This window comes from Elephas maximus, chromosome 17, assembly GCF_024166365.1.
Source record: "Elephas maximus indicus isolate mEleMax1 chromosome 17, mEleMax1 primary haplotype, whole genome shotgun sequence".
Taxonomy (NCBI): domain Eukaryota; kingdom Metazoa; phylum Chordata; class Mammalia; order Proboscidea; family Elephantidae; genus Elephas; species Elephas maximus.
Window position 1 is genome coordinate 12825702 of NC_064835.1, and position 20655 is coordinate 12846356.

The 20655-nt window shown below is 50.4% G+C and overlaps 1 protein-coding gene across 3 annotated transcripts in view; it reads left to right on the forward strand.

The window, feature by feature from the left end:
* Window positions 1-8554: 8554 nt before the first annotated feature.
* Window positions 8555-20655, forward strand: part of POU2F3 (POU class 2 homeobox 3) — a 117810-nt gene continuing 105709 nt past the window's right edge. The window contains exons 1-2 of one of the 3 annotated variants that reach the window (XM_049857204.1): window positions 8555-8651; window positions 19761-19829. In XM_049857204.1, coding sequence (XP_049713161.1) covers window positions 8624-8651; window positions 19761-19829 — 97 coding nt within the window. In that variant the 5' untranslated portion in view covers window positions 8555-8623. Of the gene's footprint in view, window positions 8652-14713; window positions 14893-19760; window positions 19830-20655 lie in introns of those variants that run through there. The other 2 variants (XM_049857203.1, XM_049857205.1) reach the window with 2 other exon arrangements.

Consider the following 20655-nt stretch of genomic DNA (forward strand, 5'->3'; position numbering starts at 1 on the left):
GGAGCAGAGAAGGTATTGGACAAAAAGGGGGCACAGGCCACTCAAAAACCAAAGCTTGAGGCTGTGTGTATGAGGAACGTGGGTCCTGACCTGGTCCAACTCTGTGTGGTCTTGGGTGGGTCACTTTCCCTTTCTGGGCTCATCCGCTAAGAGACACCACCTCACTGGATTTTCTCCAAGATCCTTCCCAACACTCTGACTTTCCAGCGTTTTCATTATTTAGCCATTTGGCTGCCAGTGGACAATTCAGTTGTTTCCTGTGACTTGTTCTTACCAGCCAGGCTGTAGGTAGAAATGGAGACCTGAAATAGCCAAGTACAGGCGGTGTGCTTCGGTAGACACTGAAAAACCCGTTCCTGTCAATTCTGACTAATAGTGACCCTATGGGACAGAGTAGAACTGTCCCACAGGATTTCCAAGGAGTGGCTGGTGGATTTCAACTGCTAACTTTTTGGTTAGCAGCTGAGCTGTTAACCACTGCACCACCAGAGCTCCAACACTGTCAAAACCCAAACCAAAACCAAACCCAGTGCCATCGAGTCGATTCTGCCTCATAGTGACCCTGTAGGACAGAGTAGAACTGCCCCGTAGAGTTTCCAAGGAGCGCCTGGCAGATTCGAACTGCTGATCTTTTGGTTAGCAGCCATAGCACTTACCCACTACGCCACCAGGTCAAAGTGCCGTCCAAATGGGCTATTGTAGTTTACATGCTCACTAGCAGTGTATGATTAAAGTTCCCACTTGCCCATGTCCCTGCCATTGCCTGATATTACCAGTTGTCATTTGGCTGGATGAGAAACATTACGGCATTCTAGAGTTTATGCTCTGGTATCAGCAGTAAAGAGCTCGGCTGCTAATCAAAAGGTCAGCAGTTTGAATCTACCAGCTGCTCCTTGGAAACCCTATGGGGCAGTTCTACTCTGTCATATACGGTCGTTGTGAGTCGGAATGGACTTGAAGGCAATGGGTGTAGGTTTGGTTTTGTTTCTTTAATCAGCTATTGAAGGAGCCCGAGTGGCACAGTGGTTAAAGTGCTCAGCTGCCAACCGAAATGTCAGAGGTTTGAAGCCACCAGCAGCTCCATAGGAGAAAGATGTGGCAGTCTGCTTCTGTAAAGATTTATAGCCTAGGAAACCCAGTGGGGCAGTTCCGTTCTGTTGTATAGGGTTGCTATGAGTTGGAATTGACTTAATGGCAGTGGGTTTGGTTGGTGGGTTTATCAGCTGTGAAGGAGCCAGGTAATGGCTGTGCCGGCTGTTCCCTCCTTTCTCCCCCACCCCCACCCCCACCCCCACCCCATTCGTTCTCCACCTCCTGTGCCCTGCTCTGTGCCCCTGGAGGCTGACTTCTGGATGGGCATCATCTGGGCTCCCTCACCCTCTGGCTTCAGCCGATAAGAAGCACCAGCAGATGGGAGGGTGGACAAGAGAGGGTCTAGGGTATATAGTCCCTGCTCCTGCTTCAGTGCCATGCCCCTGGCAGTGGCTCCATGCCTCCAAGGCTCCAGATCTCCCTGGCCTTGGGTGACTCCATTTCCTCCTGCTGCCCTTTCAGCCCTAGGAGTGGCACCACCTTCTCAGTGTCACTACTCCCTGGGGCCTGGCCCCCTTAACCCTGCTCACACCTCTGCAAGTAAGCAATTCCCTTCATCAAATACGCTCTGAGTTGAGTTGATTCTGTTCTCCTGCAGAAACCTGGCCTGAGACAACCGTGGTACCCACCTGTGGTGGGTGTTGGGTGTCCAGAGGAATGGACAGTGGAAGGGAAGAGGGTGCAAGTGACGTAGGGTGCACAGGTTCACGTAACAAGACTGTGGGTGTCCTTGCTCCCTGTAGGAGTTCTGGACTTCAGGGGACTTCCTATCCACAAGGGAAAGAAGGGGTCACAAGAAATCTCAAGATTTAGGCATAATGGAGCCAGACTGCAGACTCTACCTTCAAGGGGGGGTGTCCACAGCCCTGAGGTGACCATCTCGCCAGCTCGGCCTGGCTCCAGCCCCCGCTGCGTGTCACACTGTGATAGAGTCCTAAGCAGGGAGAGGTGGGATGAAAAGACACTACACTGGCACTTCCCTCCTGTCCTATGTCATGGGAAGAGCAGCCTCAACATGGGATCTCCCTTGATTCCTGGCACCACACCTCTACCCAACCTGCAGCCACAGCTACCTTTCCGGACTCTCACCTGCTTTAATAGCGGAGGTGCCCTTCTTCCCCCACCCAGGGTTCTGAACCCCAAACATTCCCCCTCCTCAGGGGACTTGTTTCTCTGGAGAAACTGTTCTTTTTCTCTCCTTCCTTTCTTCCTCTTCCTGCCTCCTTTCCATTGTCCCTGAAAGTCTTTAAATATTTCTCATCTTAAAAACAAAACAAACAAAAAAACACCTCCTCAAACCCAAGTCCTCTCCACCATGCCCTGTTTCTCCCTGATCCTTCCCCAGCTTCTTGCCAGCATTTTCCTCACCAGCGATTCCCAGCCTTGGTGTCAGGATTCAAAGCTAAATGTTGCAATCAGCTGTGCTGTGTGTCACAGGTCATCTGCTACTGAAGCTGGCAGACTGTTTCTACTGTATCTATACCCTAAATGTCTAATTTAGAGCAGATTCAAGGTGCTCCTTCTACAAACATCACCTCACTCACTTGTAACTCTCTCACCTGTGAGCCAGCCAGCCTATACTGCTTGGGGCTCCCTGAATGTTCCATGCCTTCTCTGGCAGAGGCTGTTTCCTTTGCTTGTACCACTCCCACCTTTGCACTCAGAGCTGGAAATCTCAGCTTAGATGTCCCTTCCTCCAGGAAGCCTTTCCTGATGTCCTTCCCCAGATTAGGGTAAGGCGCGCCCCACGGCAGACCCCCAGAGTACTCTCTATTTTCCTGTTAGAGTACATGTTCCGTTGGGAGAGATTTGCCTGTTGGCTGGTCTACAAGCATCACTAGATGGTGAGCTTCCTGAGGACAGGACAGTGCCTGATTCTCTGCTATCTTCCCAGCTCCTAGCTTAGCTCTAGTGGGTACTCAATATACCTACTTTGAATGGATGATGGCAGGAGGCATGGTCTGAGCTCCTGCATGTATAGCGTGGGATTGGCGTGCAGCTTGGCAGCTCCAGGGGGCAGCGACAGGAGGCAGGGCATTTTAATTGGAAGCAGGACAGACAGCCTGAAACTGTCACAGTGTTGACTGAACCGAGGCTGGCTGACTCTGACTGGGTTACCCTGCTGGGATGAAGTCTGGCCTTTGATGGGGAACATGGACTAAAAGACATAACAGTCCCTCTCCACTCTAAAACTAAAATTCAACCTCTCAGCCTTGCCTGGAACTAGGGCCCTCACCTGTGGTTGTCCCAGCCATGGCCAGCCACTCATGCCAGGACTGTGACCTCTCCAAAGTCCTGGGGTGTCTTGCAGGTGGAGGTGAGCAACTCAGTCCCACACTCCCATCACCACCAGAGGGCGCACTGGGCCTACACTTGCCCTGAGAGTACCCGTGGACCAGGAGTGTTACCTGGTCTCAAGTGGGCTGTGAGAGCCAGAAACTGGGCTGTGAGAGCCAGAAACTGGGCTGGCTGAGGCAGGGTTCTGCTGAAGGTGCAATTACAGTGACCGGGCAACAGGCCCAATGCTTGCCCCAACGTCGAGAAAGTTCATTCTCAGACAGTTGTTGTTTCACTGTTTTTAAATTAAGTACATGTTATCAGTATCTGTTAGTGTGAACCTTCAAAATGCGCGATGAGTTTGTGTGTGTTCCTCACCCAGACACAGGTGAAGGCTGGGTATTGGGCGGAGGGGTGCCCAGGGCGGGGATACCAGGGCAGGGAGAAGCTCTGAATGTCTGACACCATGCCTCTTAGGTCCATTCCCCAGAAACAACTGCTTTATCCTGGTTCCTGGGACACCTCTGATTTTGTCACCCCTGTTCTGCAATACTCCTCCAAATAGTCCCATCAGATTTACCTCTGAGCTGTGATTCAAAACAGGCCTGGAAGTCACTTCTAGTCTCTACTTCCTGCTGTCTGCTCCTTTAGGAAGCCTGAGCTCCTTGATCCACTCCCTTTGGCAGCCCCAAGGCAGGGAGATGACCCCCACCCTGCATCCCCAAAGCCTGGCTGGCAGACAGACAGAAACAGCTAGCAGGGACTTGTTGCTTGGTGGCCTTGCAGGATGCCTTGCTCTGCACCCTTCTCCCAGCCCTGACAACTCAATCCAGCTGCCATGACAGGAAATGGGAATGAACAGCAGAGTCTGCAGCTTGGGAGCCCACTTCTCTGCTGCGTGGGAAGCAGGACTGGGCCTACCTCCTTTCCCCTGCACCATCTCTGAGTCTGTAGCCCATTTTCAGCAAATGTGCCTGGAAAAGGAGACTTGACTCCTAGGGCCTTCTGTCCTTGAAGCAAAGTAGCTGCTAGTGTGATCAGGTAGAAATGGGACCTAGAGAGGGAGCTAGTGATGCTCCGGAGGTGCAGCCAAGGGGCTCAGGTGTCACCCCAGGAGGACTAGGGCAGGGGTCAGAACTGGTCACAGTTTCAGAACCACAGCATGCTGGAGTAAGGGTTTGGCTATTCTGAAAGAAAAAAAAGAAAAAAAAATCCTCTAAGCTATTGACACAGAGAGAAAGAGAGAAAAATTTGCATTTATTTGCATCAAATTTGCATCCAGTTCTTTTGATGTCCAAAGGCACTGAAATTTCCTGTCCTTGCTTCTTTTCTTTTCTTTCTTTCCTCTGTTCTTTTCTAATCCTCAGGCAACCCCCTGTCTCTCTCCCCTTCCCCACAGCTTTTCCTGTCCCGGGCTAAATAGAGACTTGGAGTATCATGCCCTCCCTAGACCAGTCCAGGACTCGCCAGCTGGTTTCATGGGGCCTCTGAGTGCTGGGAAAGAGTGAGGGTTAATGGGGTTCTTTGCACTCCCATCCCAGTTCATCGAACTGAAATGATGATCAACTGAGAGTCAAGTCAGAGAGAAATGAATAAAAACTGTCAACTTCTCCCTTCCCCCCATAAACACATGACGCACACCCTTTCTTCCCACCCTCCCCCCCCCCGCCCCCCAGCCTTCTAAGACCCAGGAAGGGCATGTGAAGGAGGAGGAGAGGAGGTCTGGGAGGGTCCCTGCTCTGCTGCTGCCTTGCTGGGTGACCTTGAGCAAGTCTCTCTCCCTGTGGACTTCAGGTTCCTCATATAAGAGGTCGGAGTGATATCTAGGTTCTTTCCACCTCAAATTACGTGATAATAGAAAGGGAGGAGAAGATAAGGGATGGCTCAGGCTTAAAAACTGGGGGGCAAGATTAAAACCACTGGCTTTGGAGTCAGCCAGGCCCTGTCTGAATCCCAACTGTCATTTACTGGCTGTGTTAACCCCCCTGAAGTCCTTGTTGTTGCTGTTGGTATGTGCCATCCAATCAGTTCTGACTCATAGCATGGTGTAAGTGGTTAATGCACCCAGATGCTAATCAAAAGGTTGGAGGTTCAACTCCACCCGGAAGTGTCTTGGAAGAAAGGCCTGGCAATCTACTTGTGAAATATCAGCCATCAAAAACCCTATGGAGTGCAGTTCTATTCTGACACACAGGGGGTTGCCATAATTCACAATCGACTCGGTGGCAACTGGTTTTTTAACCTCCCTGAAGCTCAGTTTCCTTGTCTATAAAAGAAGGCTGGTAATTGCACCTTCCTTCTCAAGTTGTGCTGATTGAATAAGATGGTGTGTGTTCTGTACGTACCACAGTTCTTGGCACATAGAAAGTGCTCAGTCAGTATTTATGGATGACTAAGTCAATGAATGAACATGAAGTAGTGTCTGCCACCACCACCAACACCCACATCTTCGTCAACCCAAAGTTGTGCTTCCAACTATGAGCCCCAAGTCCCATCTCTGCCAAAATGGGCTCCACCCCCAAGAGCTCCACCCCCTGCCCCATCCCTGAGACCCCAGGATCCTAGCCCCTGGAGCAGGAAAAAAAAAAAGTTTTAAGGCCCTTGGAAATCACCAAGTACATGCTTCTCTGGCACCAGAAAGACTAAGACACTGGGAAGAAATCTGACTCTGCACATAGAAGAGAACAGCAGGTCCCAGATAGGGTGGTCAGAGAGCTCTCCCCTTGGTGTACACAGCCATGCAAACGATATGCAAATACAGATATGGAAATCTTAAGCACGCTGGGGTACATAACCCATGTGCAGGCATTTTTCTAGGATGATGGTAGCCGAAGTGCAGTTGTAGATAAGAAATGGACCTCAGGGAAGGGGCCAACTTGAAGTGGAGAAGGGAAGGAGAGGAGGGAGGAGAGGAGAGAGGAGAAGAGGGGAAGAAAGGGATAGAGGCTGGGAGTATCTGGGTTCACTAAAGAGGGCATCACTGACCTCTCCCCCCAGCCAGCAGAAATAGGAGGAAGGCCTCCTCCCTTCTTGCCTTCTTGCTGGGATGGGAGGAGGAGATGTCAAGGTGTGACTGGGGGAGAGTGGTTTTTATGGATTTAAAGAAGCACTTATTAAGCACTTCCAGCTGATAACTAAAAGGTCAGCAGTTCGAATCCACCAACCCTCTCCTTGGAAACCCTATGGGGCAGCTCTCATCTGTCCTATAGGGTTGCTACGAGTTAGAATCGACTTGATGGCAACGGGTTTGGTGTTTTTTGGTTTGTTTTATATAGGTTAGCACACTGGGCTGCTAGCCAAAAGGTTGGAGGTTCAAGTCCACCCAGAGGCACCTTGGAAGAAAGGCCTGGCAATTTACTTCTGAAAAAGCAGCCATTGAAAACCCTGTGGAGCACAGTTCTTTTTTGACACACATGGGGTCGCCATGAGTCAGAATGACTAATGGCAACTGGTTCCACCAGGGGCACGGGGCACCCAGTGAACACTTTCCAAGTACCTGTTGTGTGCCCAGCGCTGTGCTTTGTGCTGTGGGAGCAATGGAATGAAGCAATCCTCCCTCTGCGGCCAATTAGTTAACAACTAGGAGGCAGGAAAAGAAAGGCCCACATAGATCTAAGAAGAAAATGCCACAAGGGCTATTAAGAACTTTGAAGATAAAGTGCCATAGTAATTTAGTGAAAGATAAATCAAATCACTTCCCACTTCAGAAAAGAGGTGGCGTTTGAATTGTACGTAGAGGAATAGAGGTAAGTGCTTAAGAATGTGGGTCCTGATGCTTGCTAACTGTAACATTGGGCAGGGTAAATGCTCTAAGCCTGTTTTCCAACCTGTAAAGTACAAATAATAATATAGTACAATTTATGTGTGTTTTTTTTTATGAGGACTGAAGGAGATGGTGCCTTTAAAAGCGATGGTTAGCTAGCACAGTGCCTGACCCACGTGAAAGCTCACTAAATGCTGGGCATTATAATGGCGATTATTGACCACGAGTGGCAGGGAGGACATACCAGGTGGAAAGAACATTGTAAACACAGTGTAGAGGCAGAAAAATCCCAGGCCACGTTCTGTTCTGTGAGCAGGAAACAGCCTTTGAGACTAAGGTGAAGGCAGATGGATAGTGCGTCCGTCAGGAAAGGAGGACTCTGCCTTATGCTTGAGCCAAAGCCCTGCTGGCGCCTGGCCTTCTGGGCTTACAGGAAGGTGGTTCCCTTGGCATCAGCACCACTTATGGGATCTGAAGAGTGGAGAAGGGGGTGAGTCTGCCTATGATGGTGATCAGTCTATGACGTACGCTGCAAAGAGCACTGCAGCAGGAGTCCAGAGACCTGGTTCCAGCTAGGCTCGGTCACTTGGACAAGTCACTTCCCAGCTCTCCACAGCCCCTGATGCTGGTAAATAACTTTCACATCCACCTCTAAGAGAACCTCATGAAATCTGGGGCCTGGGTGGGGCAGGTCAGGGGCAGTGTCTTCAGCTGGAAAATGGTGATAATCAGCTGGGCCTTATCTAGGTCCCAGGATGCTGTGAGGATGCCATCGGGGTCTAGGTGAGCATTGTCACCTGCTAACCCCCATGTAGATGCCAGGTATGATTAGTTTATGGATGCGTTCAGGGAGGTGAGGAGCCCCGTTCCATATCACACAGCTGGTAAGGGGCTGAGATATAGAATTCCAAAAACAGATTCTTTCCAGCACACCTCCAGGGCTTCTCCAAACACTCCAGATGCCTTGCAGCGCTTCGACCTCGGGAGTCTGTCCAGACTGAAGCTCAGGCCTTGGCGCTGACAGGCTGGATCACCCGCCGGGTGTTCCTCAAAAGGACGACCTGGACCAGGAGTCCGGGCGCTGCGGGTGCAGCGGGCGCAACGGGGAGGGGCCGCCAGGGCGGCTGGGGGCAGACAGGTGTTCCGCGGGCTAGGGACCCGTCCCGCAGCACCCCCGTCCGCTCCCCCAACCCCCAGCTCCCCGTATGCAAATCACTGCTTTGCATGGGCCGGGGGCCAGGCGCGGGGGCCCTGCCAGGGGGCGTGGCCGGCAGCCCCCGCCCCGCGTCGCGCCGCCTGCTCACCTGGGGAGTGTGGCAATCCTGGCCGCGCCGTGGGCTGCCCGGGCCGGGCCGGAGAGCGGAGCGCGCGACGGCGGCGGCGGCGGCGGCCCGGGGCTGGAGGAAGGAGACCCTGGCGTCCGAGGGGGCCCGGCTGGGGCAGACGCGAGGGGCCTGGGGGGGCGCTGGCTTTGGCCCCGCCTGGGGCAGGATGGTGAATCTGGAACCCATGCACACAGGTGAGGGGCGGAAGGAGTGAACTCTAACAGGTGTCACCACGCGCGGCTAGGAAGAGGGAGGGGGCGCCGTTCTTGGGGGCTTATTTCCCAGAGGCCAGGAGAGGGCAGTATGGATAGTGGGTTGCGCTGGGACAGGCGTGGGCTGGTGTCTGGGGGACTAAAGGGAGAGCGTCTGAGATAAGGAACCTTGTAAAAGAATGAGTGGGGGCGGAGCGTCTGGAGGGCTTCTGAAGCCCTCAGTGTGGAGAATGGCAGTTAGGTGGGACTTAGGCCTGCGGATCAGTTGCAGGCTCTATGAGCTTGTGTGTTCAGGAGATGGGTGGCTCCCGGGCTCAGCCAGGGGTGTGGACCTGGGCGTGTGTAAGTGAGGTGAATGCCTGTATCCACAAGTTACTTGTGAGCTTTCCGGGCATATGTGTAAACTGGAGGCTAAGTGGGCATTTGTGAAGCGGGCAGAGCGTGTTGGAGGGCTGTAAAAATGGCACGTGGGGCCATCAGCCCTCATCTAACTTCACAGTGGGGGAGGGGAATCAGTATGGGCATCAACAGCCCAGGGCTGATTGCAGTAGGAGTGGAGCTCACACACACCTCTAACCTTTTTACCAATTCCTACACCAGGCTCCCTCCCTCCTACAGCACTCTCTACTTCTCTGCTGAGTTCAATAAATTGTTGCAATGGCCACACAGAACTCACAGACCATACACACAGTTATGGGATTTATTAGGGAAGTAACAGGTTATAGTTCAGGATCAGGAACGACTCAGGATACAGTTCTTCAATTAGGACAGCCTCTTCTCAGCTATGCCTGCAGGTAGGCCCCTCTATGGTCCTTGGTCTCTTGGCCCCTCAGCCTCTGCCCTGCTCTGGCAAGTGTTACAAAGTTCTTTAGCTCTGCCAGCAAGCGCTTGGAGGCACTCCACTCCGCCAGAAAGTCTCCTGCCCTAAGGCACTCAGCTCTGTCAATCTGTGGGTTAGTACACCCACTGTAACTGTCTTACTCTGTGGGCTGGGAAGCCCACTGTTCCGTCTGGCGGGTCTCCTGGTTCTGCTGCCAGGGGTGGGTTACCCAATAAACAAGTTAAGCACAGGCTTACTTGTGCTTACTTACTACTCTGTAGTGAACAATTTTGCATAAGTTTCACCACATCCTCAATGTGATGAAAAACATGTGAAACTGTTCATTATAGATTAGTAAACCCAAGTAAGCCTCTGCTCACCTTGCTTACTGGGTGCTCTGTCCCTGTCAGGGATTGTAAATTTGAAAAGATGCTTTGATTCTGTGGAAAGGTGCTGTGGCATTGGGAGAGAGACAGATTCCAGCCATATCTAGGAGCAGAATCTTTGATGTGGTGAAAAATGTGACACTGGTCACTATAGATTAGTAAGTAAGCACAAGTAAGCCTGTGCTTACCCTGCTTATTGGGTACTCTAACACTGTCTGCTGCTGCTGCTTCTCACCATCTTGCACTGTGTCTGGTGTTACAACTCTCTCTGTCTCCTGGGTCTAGGAGGTTCTCAGCTCAGGGATTCCCAGGTCCCAAGGATGTGCTCTGCTCCTATCTTTTCTTCTTGGTGCTAATGAGGTCCCCCCTTTTCACCTCTGGGATGGCTTGTTTTAAGCCTAGCAGGATGGCAAAATTGACCAATCCCTCATTGGGGTTCCCTACACATTATTTGCCTGGTCCCTCTCCCACAAGGGCACCATGCCCATTATTTGCATTATTAGCAAGCTGTCCAATCCCCTTGGTGGCCCACAAGCACCTTATTTGCATAGTTTACCTAATCGTTTGGTGGGAATTATAAGACCATGGCTAGAAAGGCGGTATAAAAACAATCCATCGTGCTTCAGTCCACCCCTTGGCTTTTCTAGCCATGGCTTTTTCATACTTGGAGGATAATTTCCCCCCTCCCATTCATTTTACCAGTCCAAAACAGCCATTAACAACTAATCCTTGAGGAGAGCAAAGAGTCTTCAGGGTGAGGTTACTCAGATACCAGTCATTCAGTTTTGCTGCAGGTATCCAGCTGATCTGGTCAGGTTCTCCAAAAGTAGTCTCATCTTCACCCTTTCTGGCCTCTGATAAAATTTAACTGAGAAAAGATTATTCCTTTGCTTTGAGCCTCATGAGGTATCAGCATAGCAAAGCCTTTAAGGGACTTTAGGTTCGGCCACCGTACTCCAGTCCAGCAGTGTCTCTCCTTAGTCTACTTTTCCACAGTTACTGCTTCTACAATAACAGTTTTTGCAATCACAATTAACCCTGTTAACAGTCAACACTCACTGCTGAATCATGTAATCCTATCAACATCTTCCTCACCCTCTCTTCCCCAGACCCACCAGGAAAAGAGAAATCTATTCAGTGGGGTTTCTCCCTTGTCCCCCTCATTTTGCGTGTAAGCACACCCATGGAAGTGTGTAAGCCAGCCATTTCATGCCTTTATCTCCTCCTGTTTTAGATAGCCAATGTTTCAATTGCCCATCCCTATCAAACCAGTACTCTGAGGAGATAAGCATGTTCCTTGGTCTGAAGAATTTTCTGTTCTGGTTGGAACTTTGAGCATCTGCATCCATAAGCAAAGTCCAGTCCAAAGCAAGCCAACAAATTGCAGCAATTATGGTGTCAAACATCTCTCTTTCTCTTCATTTGGTTGGATTCTGGTCAGCTCGTCCCTAGCCCCCATGGGCTAGGTCAGTGAGTACCAGCCATAGGCTTGGGAGTGCACATACCTCCAGGTACTTCAGACCAGCTATCCCCTTCTCTTTCTTTCTCATCCCTAGCCCCCATGGGCTAGGTCAGTAGGTGCCAATGGAACATGTTCAAACTCAGCCCATCTCTTCATAGCTGTACCTCCCCACTTCCACTCAAGTGGACCCAGGTGGTCACCACAAGCAAGCATACCAGGCTGTCTACTCACTGGCTTCCTTTAAGTTCCAGTCCTAGAAACGTGTTCTTCTGATGGGCGCTGACTTTTCCTGCCTCAGTGCACCCAAAGGCAAGCCACTTGTTCAAAATTCAAAAAGCAAAACAGTCATTTCTTTTTTCCCCTGCAGATCCTTCCTTCAAATGCAAATTTCCTGCTCTCTCAGCAGTTCTGGGTGGGTCTGTATGTCTTTTCAAATGCAGATTTCCTGATTCCAAATGTTCTGGCTGGGGCTCAGGTTTTCGACCTAAGCCCCCAATACTCTATGCACAGAGCTACTGAGTTCAAACCAACAGCCTCTGTTTCTTTTGGGCAGACCCTAGTTCCCTTTTACCATATCCAATCAAGTATTGGCTGAAGGTGGAGTTACACACTCTGTTACCCATAAAACCCAATATTCGTTTCTAATCATACATTTAAGCCTGTTTCTACAACACTAGGTAGGAGAAACATTCAGTGTGCATAGTATACTCAAATGAACCAAACAAAAAAAAAAAACCTGAACCTCTTGCCATTGAGTCGATTCTGACTCATAGTGACCCTATAGGACAGAGTAGAACTGCCCCATACAGTTTCCAAGGAGCTCCTGGTGGATTCAAACTGCCGACCTTTTGGTTAGCAGACATAGCTCTTAACCCCTATGCTACCAGGGTTTTCCAGACTCAAATAAACACATAACCCTTTTAAAACATTCTAGTTTCATATTCTCTTCTCCACCCTTTGACTATCTTCCCACTCATATGCATATGGCCTTGCGCCTCTGGCTGGGTAGAACCAGAAGACCCTGGCCTCCTATCAATCATCTTGCTTATCTGGCCTAACTTTTGCCTCAAGCCACTCCACAGGTGGCTTTTCTTCTCTCAGCTGAGTGTAACATCTCTTACTTTCCTTTCAGCCATTACAAGTAACAACAACTAAGTAACCATCTAAGAATCAAAAGTTTCACTTCCCACAGCCCTTCATCATGAGTCCAAAGCCATTGAAATGAATCCTACTTCTGACACCAACTTAAAAAAAAAAATGGCGCGTGGGGCATCAGACCTCCTCATCTAACTTCACAAGAGGAAGGAGAGAGAGTAATTATCAGCATCAACAGCCCAAGGCTGATTGCTGTAAAAGGAGAGGTCAAACATACTTCTACCCTCCAACCTTTTTACAAATTTCTATATTAGCTGTCCCTCCCACAATACTCTCTACTTCTCTGCTGGGTTTGGTAATTTGTTGCAGTGGCCACACAGAACTCACAGACTATACTCGCAGTTATGGAGTTTATTAGGGAAGTAACAGGTTATAATTCAGGATCAGGAACAACTCATTATGCAGTTCTTCCGTCAGAACAGCCTCTTCTCAGCTGTACCTGCAGGTAGGCCTCTCTCTGACCCTTGGTCTCTTAGCCCCTCAGTCTCTCAGCCCAGCCTCAGCCCTGCTAAAGTGTTACAAAGCTCTTTAGCTCCACCATAAGTGTCTGGGGGCACCTCACTCCACCAGGAAGCCTCAGCTCAAAGGCATTCAACTTTCACTCTGTGAGTCGGCAAACCTAGCTCCGCTGACAAGTGCCTGGAGGCACCCGACTCTACCAGGGAGCTTCCTGCCTGAAGGCGCTCAGTTCTCTTGCTCTGTGGGTCAGCACACCCACTCTAACCAGCTTTCTCCATGGGCTGGGAAGCCCACTGTGCTGTCTTGCACCGGTCTCCTGGTTCTGCTGCCACCACTTCTCACCATCTTGTACCATCTCTAGTGTTATGGCACTCTCTCTCTGTCTTCTGACTCTACAAGTTTCTCAGCGCAGGGACCCCAGGTCCAAAGGACACACTCTGCTCCCATCTGTTCTTCTTGGTGAAAGTGAGGTCCCCCTTTTCTGCCTCTGGTATGGCTCATTTTAAGCCTAGTGGGATGGCAAAACTGACCAATTCCCTCGTTAGGATTCCATACACCTTATTTGCATGGCCCCACCCCCACAGGGTTTCCATGCACCTTATTTGGATAGTCCTACCCTCACAAGGGTACCGTGCATTTTATCTGCATTATTAGCAAGCTGTCCAATCCCCTCGGTGAGCCACAAGCACCCTATTTGCATAGTCCCACCCAATCATTTAGTGGGAGTTACAAGACCGTGGCTAGAAAGGCCATATAAAATTGATCCATCACACCGCACAGGCCTAGGAGAAGTGAGTGGGCCAATTACAGAGGCACACTGTGGCAGGTGCCACGTCACACACATTGATTAGGGCTTATGGAAGCATGTGTCTCTGTGTTAGAGATGTGTCTTTCTGTCCCCATGCTTTTTGGGAGAGGTGGTGGCACAGACCCTAGAGGTGGTGTGTTGTGGGGGCTGCAGATTCCAGCACATGTGTGTGGGGTGTGTCTGCATGTGGTGGGGGGGTATGTCCACCCACATGCTCTGTTGGCGTTGGTGGTGCTGTAGGCTCAGTGCGGGGGGTGGGCAGGCTGTGGGCAGGTGTTGAGTTGCGAGCTCTGTGGCACCCTGCAGGAGGAGCAGCCTGCACATGGACCTGTGGGGTAGGTACTTCCATTTCTGTGTCTGAGAGGGTGTGATGGTAGACACATTCCCCGGGTCTCAGATCCCTTGGATTCAGGTAACAAGCCCTCCCTTCCTGGGGAGCAGGAACCTAGGAGATTGGAAACACTTTGTCCCCTGCATGGATAGTAGATGGCCAACCTTTGGGACTTAAGAAGAGTTTAGAGATGGCCTCACCTTGCCCTTGCATTCAGGCTCAAATCGCTGTCTGATGTTGCACCTGTAATGGGTGCATCACATGAATAGATGTGTCTCCTTCATTCACCCTGGTGATCCCTCCTTCCACAGCTGGGCTAGAGAAGGAGCCACTAATGCTGAAGGAATGGGAGTGGCCTTAGGCCTTGTGTCCAGCTGGCCTTCTCCTGGAGGTCTGAGGGCCTAAGCAGAGAACAGGGACTGAGGTAAAGAAAGCTGCACCTGACTTCGCCGTTTCCAACCCAGCAACTTGCTTCTTCAAGGGGGAAGGACCTAATGTTTATTTAGGATTTCAGGGCTGTTGACTGGAGTTTTGTTACCTGCTCTGCTTTCTGAAGGAGTAGGGAGGAGTAAAAATAGGGAGGAGTAGGGGCAGGCAATTCACCTCTTCCACCCCAAGGAGCAGAACAGGCTAGAGGCTTTGGCCCTTTCTGGGGCCCACCACTCCTGAAACCAGCAGCAGTGAGCACACAGGGTCCCAGAGGTCTGTAGTTCCCTAACCCTGCTTCCTGCCAGGACTGAGTGAGACTGACGAAGAGGTGTTGGCCCTGAATGGATCCATAAATCATGCCAGGAAGGGCCAGGTGAGGCAGAAGGAACTATTCAACTGGGTGCCTTCCAGTGTTCAGGGAAAGTTGGCTTCCAGACCCTGTGGCATAGACACGTGGCTGGCATAGCTGAGGGCACACTCCTTCCTTCACTTCCCACCTTGACATCTCAGGGCTTGAATGGGAGCAAGGCTTTTCAGAAAGGTGGGCCACAGTGGGGAAGTTCTTTAGGACCAAGATCAGAGACTTCCCGGGGGTTTTCCACCTCATGGTCTCCTGGAGGCCCTTCTCTAGAGGAAGTGGGAGGAGGTGGGACAGCTGGGACCAGCAGAGAGGCAGCCTGGAGAGCTAAGAAGATCTAGCTAGGAGTCAGGGATGAGGTGAGGTTGAGAGTGTGAGAGGGCCAAGCCCCCCATGCCTTCACATGTGAAGGACCTCTGGGTTGATGCTTCTCAGAACACCAGACCCAGACAGGGGTTCTAGACACAAAGAGGGAAGTTGGGTGGGGTGACCCCTCAGGGTGAGGTCTGCTTTGGGGTGAAGTACCTGATTTCTGTCTGTATTTACTTGCTGGCCCTCCCCAGCCCACTTCCTTAGTCTGTCTCCCCCCGGGCTCTCCACAGGGCTGCCTGGGCCTCCTTAGAGGTTTCCCAGTCTTGTCCCCTCTGTGTCTGCTTCCCCCTTCAGTGGCACTTTGAAGGGGTCTCTTTGTTTGGGGTTTTCTGTGGAATCTCTCTGACTAGGTCTCTGAGGACTCTCTTTGCTGGGTCTACTCTGTCGGCCTTTCAGTTCAGGATCTTCTTTGGCAGGGTCTTTCAAGGGGGGTTCTGCTGTAGGGTTTGTGAGGGAGGGTCCCTCGATGGAGTGTCTCATTATGGGCCCCTCTCTAGGGTCTCTTAGTCCAGGATCCTCTTTTGTGGGAACTTGAGTTCTTTGGAGTCCTATCTTTCCTTCAAAGTAATACTGTATTCTGCTTCTTCTTAAAATTAACAGCACTTCCTCTGTGAGTTCCCAGTTCTGGGCCCTTGGGGACTCCTTCTCCATTGATTTATTGGGACAGTTTGAATGGGGGAGGGAAGAGAGGCACACACAATCTTGGGTGTAGGCTTGCCCCGTGTCCCCCATTCAGGCAGCTCTACCAGCATTGCAGCCTCTGAGTCAGTCCCACCACGTCTGTTTGCTCTGATAACCCCAGGGGGCAGGTCATGATTCAGGCCTCCTGGAGCCGCAGCACTTTGTGCTTTATAGAGCATCTCTCATGTGGGAGCACAGAGACCTGAGCAGGTATGAGGTCACCAGATATGGGGGCACCCCAGCCAAGGAGGGGCTACCCTGCCCAGGCAGAGAAAAGATAGAGGAGTAGACAAGTCAGACAGACAGGCTCAGAAAGGAAGGTATAGAAGAGACAGGAAAACAGTTGGAAGCCAGCTGCAGGGGGGATACCTGGTTGACCCCAGGTGCCTCTTTCTTTGCCTTTGCGCTAATTGTGAGCTATTCTCCACCTTCGCCACAGTTGGGAAAGAGGGGTCGAGTCACACAGACTGATGCCAGTTAAGGCTTAGTGATTCCACTTGGGTTACAAGAGGGAGTGGATGTCTTTCTTGAAGAGACCAGAGACATCTCCTTGGGGGGAGAGTTGGAGCCTTGGCTAGCTCAGAAGTAGGACTTGAAGTCCACGGGGTAGATATGCCACATCAACCAGTGTGTGAAGGAGGAGTCAGGAGAGAACCCAGCCCCTTCCTAGGTGAAGATTGGAAACTAGGATAGAGAGGGACAGGCCCTCTGCCTTCCCAGCATAGGCCGGACCCAGAAAATTCAGGACACTGTGGGCGCGCTGCCTACAGCCTGTGGGAAGTTTCCCCTTTGGGTTTTCTCTTGGAGAGCTCAACCACGCATCCTGGCCCTGTGCCATGCCAAGGCCCAGGGAGGGCAAGGCCAGGCTTTGGGACTTGAGGATACCAGATGAAGCAGAGGAAGGTCTGAGCCTGGTGTCTCGGCTCATACACAGAGCAGCTGAGCCTCTCAGGGAAGGGAGTGATGGCACGGATAAGATAAGAACACAGTCAGAAGCCTGGCCCAACCCCACACCTCTCTCTCTAACCCCTGGCAAGTGTTGTCCGACAGGAGAAGGGTTATAGCGTCCTGGGAGTTTCGGTGTTGGCTCATTTTTAGGCTGAGACTCAAGAGCTCGTCCCACCCATCAGCCTCAGCCTCCTACCCAACAGGAACAGGTTGCTCAATATCTTAACATCCTTTGGGGCTTAAGAGGAGTTTAGAGATGGCCTCGCCTTGCCCCTCCATTCAGGCTCAAATTCCGGCCCAATGTTGCTCTTGTAATGGGTACAGCACATGAGTAGATGTCATGGGCAGAGTGTGGGGCCTTTGACTCCTTCCACAGATGTTTTCAGGCATGATTAAGACAAAATTCTATGCTAATTTAAAGGGTGAATGAGATAGCTACTGGGTATACCTAAAGGTGATGCGGGGGGTGGGTGTGGGAAGAGACTTTGGATTACAAGCATACAATTACAGATTAGCTAAAGAGTTACCCTTCTTAAATGTCAGGAGTTTGGTTGAAATAAGCTGATGCGGAGAATCTGGTCATCATCCCGACCTCACTGCCTTTTAATTCCCTCTTGTCCCCATGAACACTTTTCCTACAACAGGAAGAATTTGGAGAATGCCAATTGCTTCCTGGAGTCCCTAGGTGGTGCAAATGGGTAAGCGCTTAGCTGCTAAGCAAAAGGTTGGTGGTTTGTGTCCACCTAAAGGCTCCCTGGAAGAAAGGCCTGGTGACCTACTTTTGAGAAATCAGCCATTGAAAACTTTATGGGGCACAGTTCTACTCTGACACACGAGGTTGCCAAGAGTCAGAATCAACTCCATGGCAAATGATTTGGTTTGTTTTTTTAATGTCTTCTCAGGTAAAGTACAGATTGCTTGTGAGACAGAAAACAGAAGCCGTTTGTTTTAACGGGGGGAGAGGGTTAAGAAAAGGGCCATGAGAAACTAGCATCCAAGCTGAAGGGTCTGTTTAGTTTCTTTATTATGTGTTTATTTTGTGCCAGGAATTGTGCCAAGCATTTTTTTTTTTTATTGAGTATTTCATTTAATTTTCACAATAACTCTGGGAGTTAAGTATCATCCTGATATATTATTGGGGAAAACAGGCTCAAATATGTTACCAGGGTTCCCTAGCTACTTAGTGATGGCACAGGGATTAAACCCAGGCCTGTCCACGCCCAAAACCCATGCTGTCAATTCTGGTACTAGTGAAGCAGGTTAAAACTACCAGACGGGGAGGACTCTGCTTCCTCCTGCACCTTCCCGACCTTCTGTGGCTGAAGCATTGCTGAAGAATCCCTACGGTGAGGTGTGAGCTGAGCAGGTCTGGAATTAGGCAAGGCCTAGCTCCCAGGCCAGTGCTTCAGGGGAAAAAGGAAGCAAAGCTTATTTCCCCACTGGAACAGAAGGTGAGCAGGGGCAGAGACCCTTTGCAGATGTGTTTAGGTGGCCCACATAGTTACTCTGCTTATTAGTCCAGGGAAGACTATAGGGAAAGCTTAAAAAAACTTCATTTACTCAAGAAATGCCCTCTTAAATGTAGCACAATGGCAGTTGCCCCTCCTTCACTGTAGCCACTGCACTCCAGAGGGGCCACAATTTCAATCCCTGCCAAAGCCAGACACATCATTGCCCTAAAAAAAAAAGTAGGTTTTCTCCCTGATTTTCCTGGGGCGGAGGTCCACTCTTTTCCCTCATCCTGATCATCTCCAGACCTCGGGCGTCCAGACTGCCAACTGCCTGATTACCTGATGCAAATGAAGACTGCCTGCTTAACTGGGATTGGCTGGGGAGTCGGGTATGCAAATCAGCTCACCAAGACTTTATCTGGTTTGAAAGAGTTAAAATGCTGCCCCTGAGAAAAGGGTGGGGGTGAGAAGGGGGGGTCAACACGATTTGAATAAAATATTCTTCTGTCTTTAACGGATTCAGTATTTGGGTGGTTTAATAAGGAGAGAAGCCCTGAGAGAGTGAGTTACTTCAAAGTTCTCTCTTTCCTTCTTTCTGCTGACCCTTGGCGGAGACTTAGGGGCCTCATAGGTGGTGGCAGCTGTCTGTTATGGGTAAATGTTTAATTTATTGAAATGAAGCAGGGTGGAGAGGCCGGACCAGCAGTACTGGAGATGAGACTGGGCCTTGTGTCAGTATCCTCTCTCCCCAGGAGTTGGATCGGGGTGGGGATTAAGCCTGCCATTTTTTCTCACTGAGGAAGTTGAAGGAGTGGGAGAGAAGGTAAGGATCCCAAAGAGAGACTTTCCAAGGAGGACAGCATCAGAGCTAGGGTTTGATCCCCAGACCGTGGGCTGAACTCTGAGAACCAGACAGAGAACAGAGCCCAGAACTGGGGAAGAAAGATGAGCAGGGCAAGTGCCAGTTAAAGGGTAGGGTCATATGGGGTGGTGGTGGGGGGCACATTTAAAGTAACATTCCTTAAGCTACTTAAAAAAATAAAATAAATCCCCCAAATCCCAAAGGAATTAGAATCGGGAATGGGAAGCGCTCCCTCCCCTCCTCCACTGTACCCCTCCCCTTGTTAAATCTTTCCTGACTGAGCCCTGGTGATAGAAAGGAGTGGCAATGAATGATGCAGAAGGTGAGAGACCCTGCAATGGCACTTGAGAAAGGGGGAAAGAAAGGCGAGGGAGAGGAGGCACACAGAGAAGAGGGGATCCTTGCCCCCAAGCTTATGAATATGCTAATGGTGGTATGTTCGGGAATCAGGAATTTGAATGTCTGATGGTTGTTGTAATTACACATTCATCTTTGCTGCTAAAGCCACCCATGTCATAGCAAGGAAAAATTGTGACCTGTTATTAAACTCAGTTGTGATTTCCGTGCAGATATCAAGATGAGTGGGGATGTAGCTGATTCCACAGAGGCTCGCAGGGTCCTCGGCCAGGTGGAGACAGGTAAGGGTCTTCTCTTCTGGGGGAACAGGAAAGCAGAGGGTGGGTGATTTGGAAATGTGTGTTATCTCTTCTTGCTTGATCTTTCAGCCAATCAGACTGAAAAGCTGGGTCTTAGGAAATGAGGGAATTCCCGAGAGCTAGGAGTAAGGCCCTTGGAGCCTTTGAGTTGTATGTATTGGTTCACAATGGAACAAAGCCTCTGGAGCTAGGCTTCAAAGGGGCCAGATCCTTGAAAACAAAACAAAAAGTTAGAGAGGAGATTCACTTCTTGATGTAGCAGTCAAATACCCCTAAAATCAGGCCGACTTCCCAACAGTTAATGACTGACAGAGAGTCCCTGGGGAGTGCAAATTGTTAAAGTGTTCAGCTGCTGACAGAAAGGTGGAGTTTGAGTCTTCCCAGAGGCACCTTGGAAGAAAGGTCTGGCAATCTACTTCTGTAAAATCAGCCCTGCAAAACCCTATGGAGTTCAGTTCTACTCTGACATGCATGAGGTCACCATATATCGATGTGATGGCTGCTGTTTGTTTTTGCTGACTGACAGAAGACAGAACCTGTCTTTAGTGGATGGGACAGTCCTACTCAAGGGATTAACCAAAGAGTCCCCTAGACAAATGATCCCCTGATAAATCATGTGTGTGGGGGTGGCAGATAGGCTCTCGGGGGAAGGCTTGATGCCAGGAGATGGCTTTGCTTCTTGAAGAAGAGAAAGGAGACAGACAAGAATTGGGGAGAACAGTTTCTTAGCCTCTATTTTTAACTCCATAGTCCAAGCCTTGCTTTGAAAGCTCCATATAATTAAAAAGAACTTAAAGAAACTTGAGTA